Here is a 10,572-nt window from a genome sequence, read left to right as displayed (position 1 = left end):
AAAGTTGCTTTTTCCCCCCAAAAGGCAACTTCCTTTTTGGGGTTTACCCCCCTGTTCTGTCTCAGAACTGAAGAAGCTTCTTGGATGAGAAGTACAGTGGTACCTCGAGATACGAGTTTAATTCGTTCCGGACCTGGGCTCTTAAGTCGAGCAGCTCTTATCTCGAACGACTTTTCCCCATAGGAATTAATGTAAATAATTTTAATTGGTTCCAGCCCTCAAAAAACTCACAAAGTTAGTCTAAATTATGCAGAAAGACATGTTTTTAATGAAGAAATGTACATGTACAGTACATATAAATGAATAATGAAGTTTCTTTCACTTAACTTGTAAACTTTCTTAAACTTTTAAATTTACATATGTTCAACTTCTCTGCCACCCAATCCTGTAGGACAGAGGTCCCCAACCCTTTTTGCACCAGGGACCGGCTTTAAGCGATCAAGAGAGGAATGGGTGAATGAATGGACGGAGGGTGGGAAGGAAGGAAGGAAAGAGGGAAGGGACAGGAACAGAGGAAGGAAGCAAGGAAACTTATGAAAGGGGAGAGTAAGAGAGGAATGAGTGAAGGGAGGGAGGGAAGAAGGTGGGAAGGAGAAAGAAAAGAAGAAATAGAGGAAGGGAAGGTAAAAGAGAGAAAGAAAAAGAGCAAGAAAGAAAGTGCAAGCACCCCCCCGATCCCCCCAGGCCGGCTGCAACCTTTTAAAACACGCGCGCCGCTTCGCAGCTGTCTCCTGAAGCCGAACGCGGAAGTTAGCGTTTGGCTTCAGGAGACAGCTCCTTGGCGCTTGTATCTTGAATTTGGGCTTGTAAGTAGAACAAAAATATCTCTCCCCTCCCAGCTCTTATCTCGAGTTGCTCTTAAGTAGAGCAGCTCTTATGTCGGGGTTCCACTGTAAAATGTTTTCAAGGAAAAAAAACCCCAAAAGTCCAGAAAAGCACCTTTGGACACAGATCTTACATTTTCCAAGGTTCCACACACCTGCTATGAGGCTATTTTACAAGTTCAAACTTTTGGCCTCTGCACACATCAGCAGCTGGATGGTTGTCCTTCTGGCTTTTGAATCAGTCACATCATAAATACCAACGTTTTATCCATCCTCCCTCTGCTTTTCTTCAGTTTTTTTAAAATTTTCCCCGACTGCTAGATTTAGGGATTTTTTTGAAAGGCGTGAACATAACATAATGCACCTTGCCTCCTACTTTCCTTATAACACCAACTCTGAGGTGGGTTACATCGACCAGGACCCAAGGAATTGATTCCCTGTTTTTACCCAGATTGTCAAAATAGGGGAAAAGAAAAAAAAAAAGATCAGGTAATAGTCTTCCTGGAATGGATAGGATAGAATTCTTTATTGACCAAGTGTGATTGGACACACAAGGAATTTGTCTTTGGTGAATATGTTCTCAGTGTACATAAAATAAACGATACATTAGAGTAGAATAGAATTCTTTATTGACCAAGTATGATTGGACACACAAGGAATTTGTCTTTGGTGAATATGTTCTCAGTGTACATAAAATAAACGATACATTAGAGTAGAATAGAATAGAATTCTTTATTGACCAAGTGTGATTGGACACACAAGGAATTTGTCTTTGGTGAATATGTTCTCAGTGTACATAAAATAAACGATACATTAGAATAGAATAGAATTCTTTATTAACCAAGTGTGATTGGACACACAAGGAATTTGTCTTTGGTGCAATGGTGCCACAGCAGAGGTCTCCAAACCTGGCCATTTTAAGACTCGGTAGACTTGACAACTTCCAGAATTCACCAGTCAGCATAGCTCTGAGTTAGAATCTCAAAAGGTGCTTTTTCCAAAAGGCAATTGGATTTTTGTTTCTTTCCTCGAAGAACTTTCGCTTCTCATCCAAAAAGCTTCCCCAGTTCTTGAGACTGAGACACAACTGAAGAAGCTTCTTGGATGAGAAGCTAAACGTTTTCATACAGGGAAAAAACAACCCACCCACCCATAAAGTCCAGGTGCCTTTTGGAAAACCACCTTTGGGACAACCTTGATCTGGATCAGGGATAGGCAAAGTTGGCTCTTCTATGACAGGTGGACTTCAACTCCCAGAATTCCTGAGCCAATCATGCTAGCTCAGGAATTCTGGGAGTTGAAGTCCACATGCCATAGAAGAGTCAACTTTGCCTACCCCTGATCTGGATGATAAAATCCCCACACAGATTTGTCCCGTCAGAAGTCCGCCGGAACCAAAGTTTCCGCAGCCACGATTTCCGCCCGGAGCGCTGTCCCCGAGGACCCGCCCAGGAACCGGAAGTTTCTCGGAGATGCAGCTGGTCCGTCTTGATTTACCTTCCCCCGCGACGTCGTTCGGAGGCGCGAGCTCGAAGAAGGCGTCTCGGGAGCCGTTTCCGACGGTGAGGTCCCGTCCTGGCCTTTCCCTGCGGGTGGTGGGATGGTTGCCCCGGAAAGGTGCCCCTTCCTTTGGCAACGAGCCTCCATCTTCTCCCCTACGGGCCCTTCCTACTCCAGAGCGCTTGGCAGTCAGAATAACAGAGTCGGAAGGGACCTTTGAGGTCTTCTAGTCGAACCTCCCACTCGGGCAGGAGACCCTTATACCATTCCAGGCAAATGGCTGCTCAATCTCTTTCTTAACAATCTCCAGAGTTGGAGCCAGACCTACAACGTCTGGTGACAAGTCGTTCCACTGGTTAACTATTCTCACTGTCAGGAAATTTCTTCTTAGCTTTAGGTTGCTTCTCTCCTTGATATCTTTCCACCCATTGCTTCTTATACCGGTACTGCTTTTTTTTAGAGGGCAGAAGGGAAAGGGGAGACATGATCGAAACATTTAAATATGCTAAAGGGTTAAATAAGGTTCAGGAGAGAAGTGTTTTTAATAGGAAAGTGAACCCAAAAACAAGGAGGCACAATCTGAGGTTAGTTGGGGGAAGATTAGAAGCAACGTGGGAAAATATTATTTGTAAGCCGCCCTGAGTCTAAGGAGAAGGGCGGCATAAAAATTGAATTAATAAATAAAATAAATAAATAAATAAATTTGACTGAAAGAATAGTAGATGCTTGGGACAAAATTTCAGCAGACGTGGTTGATAAATCCATTCTTTTTCATGCCATTAAAGCCTCAATTTTTAAGATACTGTATTGTTATTAACATCATTTTGGGTCATCCTGCCAAAATTTGCATCCATTGAAATAATTCATTGAAATGATTTTGAATTTGTCTTATGTATCATTTAACTTTAGAAAATAGAATAGAATATTGTCTTTGGTGCATATGCTCTCAATGTACATAAAAGAAAAGATACATTGATCAACAACCATGAGGTATAACACTTAATGATGTTCCAGATACAAATAAGAAGTCCAATAATTCTATTCTATTCTACAGTATTGTATTGTCTTTGATGCATATGCTCCCAATGTCCATAAAAGAAAAGATAAATTCATCAAGAATCAATCATAAGATACAATACTTAATGGTAGTCCAGGTACAAATAAGAAATCCAATCATTCTATTTTATTCTTATTCTATTCTATTGTCTTTGGTGCATTTTAAATCAACTTAAATATTAGATTTGTTTATATTGTTTTATTACTGTTGTTAGCCGCCCCGAGTCTACGGAGAGGGGCGGCATACAAATTTGATTAATAAATAAATGATTAATAAATAAATGTGCTCTCAGTGTACATAAAAAAAAGATAAGTTTGTCAAGAATCAATCATAAGGTACAACACTTAATGATAGTCCAGGTACAAATAAGAAATCCAATCATTCTATTTTATTCTTATTCTATTCTATTGTCTCTGGTGCATATGCTCCCAATGTACATAAAAAAAAAGATAAGTTTGTCAAGAATCAATCATAAGGTACAACACTTAATGATAGTGCTTTTCGGAACACCCTTACTTCACGGAACACCTCTTGGGTTTCAGGCCATAGTGTCATACAAACATATTTGTATTTATTTCTGAGTCACTGTCTGTGGTGGTCCTAGATGTGATTCCCTCTCTTGGGGGCATTTGATATCTGTTTGATTCAATGTTATAAAATTGTTTCCTCTTTCCAGGCGTTGATTCCCTAAGGGGGAAAAAAAAAGGAAAAAGCAAGCAGTTTGTCCCAGAGGGCAGAGAGCAATTTTCCAGACAAAACCGAGTGCAAGAAATCACAGTATGGAAATTCCAGCAAGCAAAGGTTGCCCTTCGCAGAGCAACAGGGATTCTGATAGGTCTTTCCAAGCGTCTCCTGGTGATGACCAGAACCTTGCATCCTCAGATATGTGCAGCTTTGGGACAGTTGGCAGTTCCCCTAGGAGTCACACCTATTGGGGAGAACAAATGTCAGGAGTCCCAAATTCACACAACTATTCCCGGAGCAGGAAAGGAACATTTCAATTGCCGCCTCACTGGGAGGAGCAATCTTGGCATCTAGGCCAAAATTCTTCTGCGGACAAACACAGGTCCAAAGTGAAGCTGCCTCTCACCTGTTCCTGGAGTGAATTAAAGACTGAAAACCCAGCCACAAATAATGGCAGTGAAGCTAACCAAGATTTTAACCGAGGTGCTGAAAAACTGGGGGACTTGGATGGTGAAAATGTCACCCCCAACAGAGAGGAGACGAACGACGTCGACGACAAACAGTTGCATTACAATAATGGAAATTTTAAATCCTCTGGTTCAGACGTGGTCATTGACAGCCCCATGGAAGAGGAGGACTCCGCTGTGCTTGCCATGTTCCACGCTGTGGCCGGCAGCCGCGTGGCAGTCCAGAGCCAACAGAAGGATGAGCCAGATTTTACACCAGCCCAGAAATTGGGCATCTTACGGAATTTGTACCACGCAAAGCCTCTGATCTTCCTGGAGCGCTTCCGGAGTGTCCTGCACGAAGAGCACTTGCCCTGTTTCTGCCATCTCTCTGGCAATTACGAGGCGGATTTTTACTGCGCCGAGATCCGCAAATCCAACCGGGGCAAAACCCTGCACACCAGGGTGAGGAACAAGCGCTACGCAGCTCTGCAACAACTCATCAGAGGTACCGGAGCCCTGAGTGTTGGGGTGGTGGGTTACAGCTTGCTTAAAAGTCAACTTGTGGACTGGTGGGTTTATGGAGCAAGGGAGAGGAATAAGCGCCATTTTAGCAGCATAACTTCCACATGTTAATATGAAAAAAAAAATTGCTGACATATCTTAGTGGCTGACTGCAATGAGAGGACTAAATTCAATCAGCATAGTTCTCCAGCTTAGACAGAGACCAAAGGCCCACAGTGTGCTACATTAGCTACTTGTTTAGTTTATTTTGTTAGTTGATAGTTCCGTTGTGCAAAGAGAGAAATTTGAGTTTCCTCTGTAACTAAGCCAGATGGAGTGAAGGAGGGAAGGGAGGGAGAGAGAAAGAGAGAGGAATACATGAATGTTAGATGGATGGATACAGTGATACGTAGGTGAGTGGGTGAGAGAGAAGAGAAGAGAGGGAAAATAGTGAAGAGAGGGAAGGAGAGAAATAAGAGAAGAGGGAGAGAGAGAAGGGGAGAGAAAAGATAAGAGAGGGAAGGAAGAGAGGGAAGGAGAGAGTGAGAAGAGGGGGAGAGAAGAGAGGGAAGGAGAGAGTGAGAAGAGGGGGAGAGAGAAGAGAGGAAAAATAGAGAAGAGAGGGGAGGAGAGAAAAGAGGGAGAAAGAGAAGAAGAGAGAAGATAAGGGAGGGAGAGAAGAAAGGGAAGGAGAGAGTGAGAAGACGCAGAGAGAGAAGAGGAAAAATAAAGAGGGAAGGAGAGAAAAGAGAAGAGGGAGAAAGAAAAGAGAAGATAAGGGAGAGAGAGAAGAGAGGGAAGGAGAGAGTGAGAAGAGGGGGAGAGAGAAGAGAGGAAAAATAAAGAGGGAAGGAGAGAAAAGAGAAGAGGGAGAAAGAAAAGAGAAGATAAGGGAAAGAGAGAAGAGAGGGAAGGAGAGAGTGAGAAGACGCAGAGAGAGAAGAGGAAAAATAAAGAGAGGGAAGGAGAGAAAAGAAGAGGGAGAAAGAAAAGAAAAGAAGATAAGGGAGAGAGAGAAAAGGGAAAGAGTGTGAGAAGAGGGAGAGAGAGAAGAGAAAAAAAATAGAAGAGAGGGAAGGAAAAAAACAAAGAGAATAATAACAATAATAATAATTTATTAGATTTGTATGCCGCCCCCCTCCGAAGAGGGAGGGAGAGAGAGAGAAGAGAGACCAATGTGTCAACCTCACAGACCCCTCTGTCCCCATTCCTTGCAGGTGGGGAATATTTCAGCGATGAGCAAATGAGGGGCCGGGACCCCCTCCTCTATGAGCAGTACATCGGACAGTATCTGAGCGACGAGGAGCTGCAGGAGCTGGGCCACTGTAAACTGGAGGCTTCCTGCTCCCTCTCCGGGATCCTCCTAGATTCCTACCAGGAGAAAGTCATCCAGCAGCGGCTGCTGATCCAGCAGGAGCAGGAAGAGGCCTGCCAGGAGGAAGAGGAGGAGGAAGACAGTGACCAGGACAGCAGAGGTAGGTGAAACAAGGAAGGGGTTGGATCTCAAGGGAGCCAGGCCCTGAGAGCAGCCGAGTTGCTTCGAACGAAATAGCGCAGAACCTGTGGCTTTGCGGGGAAATGGGGAATAATGGATAGGAGGGGGAAGAGGGGCAGCTGGCTCCATAGAGTTGGTTAGGATTATTATTATTATTATTATTATTATTATTATTATTATTATTATTTATTAGATTTGTATGCCGCCCCTCTCTGTAGACTCGGGGCGGCTCACAACACAATAAAACAGTTCATAACAAATCTAATAATTTACAATTAAAAATATTTTAAAAACCCCATTATTAAGCAGACATACATACAAACATACCATAGGCCTGGGGGAGATATCTCAATTCCCCCATGCCTGACGACAAAGGTGGGTTTTGAGGAGCTTACGAAAGGCAAGGAGAGTAGGGGCAGTTCTAATCTCTGGGGGGAGCTGGTTCCAGAGAGTCGGGGCCGCCACAGAGAAGGCTCTTCCCCTGGGGCCCGCCAACCGACATTGTTTAGTTGACAGGACCCGGAGAAGGCCCACTCTGTGGGACCTAATCGGTCGCTGGGATTCATGCGGCAGAAGGCGGTCCCTGAGATATTCTGGTCCGGTGCCATGAAGGGCTTTATAGGTCATAACCAACACTTTGAATTGTGACCGGAAATTGATCGGCAACCAGTGCAGACTGCGGAGTGTTGGTGTAACGTGGGCTAACAAGACAGTTGGGGTGCAAATCAAAATAAGGAAGTCGCATGGAAACGGAGAAGGCCGGCTTGTCCCCATCCCTGGGAGAGACGCCGAGCCATCCCCCTCCCACTCTTCCCTCTTTAGACCAGGATTTAAACCCCGATGCGGACGAATGGGTCCCCGATGTGGAGGAGAAGGCGTTTCTGCGGGAAGAGTTCACGAGCCGTATGTACCAGCACTTCCTTGAGGGCAAAGATATGGACTTCGACTACAGGTAAAAGGACAAAGGTCGGGGCAGGCTAGATCTCCGTGTGAATTACATGCACACCTAAGCTTTCTCCCTTTTCCACACTTCCCTCAGTGAAGTGGACGAGAATCCGGAGTTTGATAACCTCGACATCGTCTCTCGAGACGAAGAAGAACGCTATTTTGACGAGGACGAGGCCGAAGCCGCCGATGGGATGGAGGCAGAGGAGACGGAGCGAAGACCTTAGTTCCTGGGATGGAGGAACATTCCCGCCGCTGGCGACAGAGCAGGGAAGCCTACGTTAGCGCGGTATCCCACTCTATTTTTACTCCCCTTCCCTGAATCGGGTGGGAAAAATCGCAAGCGAGGGAGTGTTGAAATCTGAACCGGTGGTCAAGGGAAGCTTGGAAGGCCCTCGGACGTTCAGTAGCCGGTCGGGAGATTTACCACCTCGAATTCTCCCTGAGTTCCCAGTAGGAAACGATGGGGAGGTCAGAGAATGCCAGTGTGCGTTTGACGCACCCCAATAAAATCTCATCCCTCGATTTGGACACTTGCTGGAGAGGTCAGCACGTTCCTTTCTTGTTTTCCGGCTTTAACCTCTTGATTTGTAAATCGGTGTTTCTCAACCTTGGCTGCTTTAAAGAGGGGCTTCAATTCCAATAATTCCCCAGCCATTCTGGGAGTTTGAAGTCCACTCCTCTTAAAACAGCCAAGGTCGGAAGAACATTATTTTATTGAATCGGTCTCCGTTAGAGACAGAACTGGCTCTCGCCCCCAAACCAAACATCCCGCCGTCTCCACCAATATTCTGCAATTCGGTGACGAATTGGGTGCAGTTTTCCAGCATTCAGAGGTAAATAAATAAAATCCTTCTATAAGGGTTGGCGTCGTTTTAGCAGTTTTTTCCCCCAGAATACACAGGGAAGTTCGCCCCTTCCTGTTGTTTGCAAGAATGGAAGTCACAAATGCTGTACACCATTCACTCTGTAAAGAAACATACAGTTGAGAAAATAGAAGGAGGACACCAAGATGGAAGACACTTTTAGAATTTGTACTCATTAATTCTGCAATTCGAAGAGTCAGTTTGTTTAGAAACATAGAAGTCTGACGGCAGAAAAAGACCTCATGGTCCACCTAGTCTGCCCTTATACTATTTCCTGTATTTTATCTTAGGATGGATATATGTTTACCCCAGGCATGTTTAAATTCAGTGACTGTGGATTTATCTATCACGTCTGCTGGAAGTTTGTTCCAAGGATCTACTACTCTTTCAGTAAAATAATATTTTCTCATGTTGCTTTTGATCTTTCCCCCAACTAACTTCAGATTGTGTCCCCTTGTTCTTGTGTTCACTTTCCTATTAAAAACACTTCCCTCCTGGACCTTATTTAACCCTTTAATATATTTAAATGTTTCGATCATGTCCCCCCTTTTCCTTCTGTCCTCCAGACTCTACAGATTGAGTTCATGAAGTCTTTCCTGATACGTTTTATGCTTAAGACCTTCCACCAGTCTTGTAGCCTGTCTTTGGACCCGTTCAATTTTGTCAATACATCTTTTTGTAGGTGAGGTCTCCAGAACTGAACACAGTGTTATTCCAAATGGGGTCTCACCAGCGCTCTGTGTAAGGGGATCACAATCTCCCTCTTCCTGCTTGTTATACCTCTAGCTATGCAGCCAAGCATCCTACTTGCTTTCCCTACCGCCTGACTGCACTGTTCACCCATTTAAGGCAGTGTTTCCCAACCTTGGCAACTTGAAGATATCTGGACTTCAAGTTGCCAAGGTTGGGAAACACTGGTTTAAGGCACCGATCATGAACCTGGGAAAACTAGCGGGGTGATTTTGGAACCATCGCCAGGAGATTGTGAGTTCTAGTCTCAGCTTAAGTCTGAGAGCTGGCTGGGTGTTTTTGGACCGGTTCCTCTCTCGCAGCCCAGCCCACTTCGCAAGGTTGTTGTGGGGAAAACAAAAGGAGGAAGCTGTGTTGGATACGAGTGCTGCCTTGAGTTACTTCGAGAGAAATAAAACATGGGATAAAAGTTTAATTAACAAACTGAGGGGAGCTAATGTCCTATGAGCCGGGATGGTGCAGTGGTTAGAGTGCAGTACTGTAGGTCCCTTCAGCTAACTGCTAGCTGTAGTTCAGCAGTTCAAATCTCACCACCGACTCAAGGTTGACTCAGCCTTCCGTCCTTCTGGGGTGGGTCAAATGAGGACCCAGATTGTTGGGGGCAAGAGGCTGATTCTGTAAACCCCTTAGAGAGGGTTGTAAAAGCACTAGGAAGCGGCATATAAGTTTAAATGCTATTGCTATTATGTTTTTGTTAATTTGATTTTTTGAAAAACAAAAAACACAACGAACCTCAGACTTAAAGACGTATTTACAGTTATAGTTCTGTTTCTTTGGTTTCTCCATTTCCAGAGTAAACAGGAAAAAGAATACTGTACTGTTTGGGGTAAATTTTATAATTGGATTGACGGAAAGAAAGGAATAGGATAATTGTAAAAAAAATTTAAAATGCTATTTATTTATTTATTGGATTTGTATGCCGCTCCTCTCCGTAGACTCGGGGTGGCTAACAACAGTGACAAAAAACAGAATGTAACAATCCAATATTACAACAGTTAAAAACCCTTGTTATAAAACCAATCATACATACAAACCTACCATGCATAAATTGTAGAAGCCTAGGGGGAAAGGTTATCTTAGTTCCCCCATGCCTGACGGCAGAGGTGGGTTTTGAGGAGCTTACGAAAGGCAAGAAGGGTGGGGGCTATTCTAATCTCTGGGGGGAGTTGGTTTCAGAGGGTCGGGGCCGCCACAGAAAAGGCTCTTCCCCTAGGCCCTGCCAACCGACATTGTTTAGTTCAGTGTTTTTCAACCAGTGTGCCGCGAGACATGGTCAGGTGTGCCGCGAAGCTCAGAGAGAAAGAAAGCAAGAGAGAGAGAGAAAGAGAGGGAGGGAAGGAGAGAGAGAGAGAGAGAAAGACATAGAGCGATGTAGGGAGGGAGAGAGAAAGAGAGCAAAAAAAGAGAGGAAGGAAGAGAAAGAAAGAGGGATGGAGAGAGAAAGAAAGAGGAAGGAAGGGAGAGAAAGAGGGAGGGAGAAAGAAATAGAGCGAAGGGGAGG

The 10,572-nt window shown here is 44.4% G+C and overlaps 1 protein-coding gene across 2 annotated transcripts; it reads left to right on the top strand.

Moving 5' to 3' along the window:
* The first annotated feature begins 2,273 nt into the window (after positions 1-2,273).
* CCDC97 (coiled-coil domain containing 97) lies at positions 2,274-8,318 on the top strand. 2 transcript variants are annotated; one of them, XR_011560278.1, is made up of 6 exons: positions 2,299-2,386; positions 4,058-5,019; positions 6,233-6,490; positions 7,333-7,462; positions 7,550-7,926; positions 7,999-8,318. XR_011560278.1 is itself a non-coding variant. In XM_070763945.1 (5 exons), exons 2-5 carry the CDS (start codon positions 4,161-4,163, stop codon positions 7,680-7,682), a joined length of 1,380 nt encoding a protein of 459 aa, XP_070620046.1. In that variant the 5' UTR covers positions 2,274-2,386; positions 4,058-4,160; the 3' UTR covers positions 7,683-8,318. The 2 variants fall into 2 exon arrangements, 1 of the variants encoding a protein (XP_070620046.1); XM_070763945.1 differs by having other exon boundaries at positions 2,274-2,386; positions 7,550-8,318.
* Positions 8,319-10,572: the final 2,254 nt, after the last annotated feature.

The sequence above is a fragment of the Erythrolamprus reginae genome, chromosome 11 (genome assembly GCF_031021105.1).
Source record: "Erythrolamprus reginae isolate rEryReg1 chromosome 11, rEryReg1.hap1, whole genome shotgun sequence".
NCBI classification, from domain to species: domain Eukaryota; kingdom Metazoa; phylum Chordata; class Lepidosauria; order Squamata; family Dipsadidae; genus Erythrolamprus; species Erythrolamprus reginae.
The sequence above is the reverse complement of the archived record's forward strand: the minus strand, read 5'-3'. Positions and strand labels throughout refer to the sequence as shown.

Coding starts and splice junctions, on each gene's coding strand:
- CCDC97 (XM_070763945.1), top strand. CDS start 4,161: ATGGAAATTCCAGCAAGCAAAGGTTGCCCTTCGCAGAGCAACAGGGAT. Junction 6,491..7,332: donor CAGTGACCAGGACAGCAGAG/GTAGGTGAAACA, acceptor TTCCCTCTTTAG/ACCAGGATTTAAACCCCGAT. Junction 7,463..7,549: donor GATATGGACTTCGACTACAG/GTAAAAGGACAA, acceptor CACTTCCCTCAG/TGAAGTGGACGAGAATCCGG.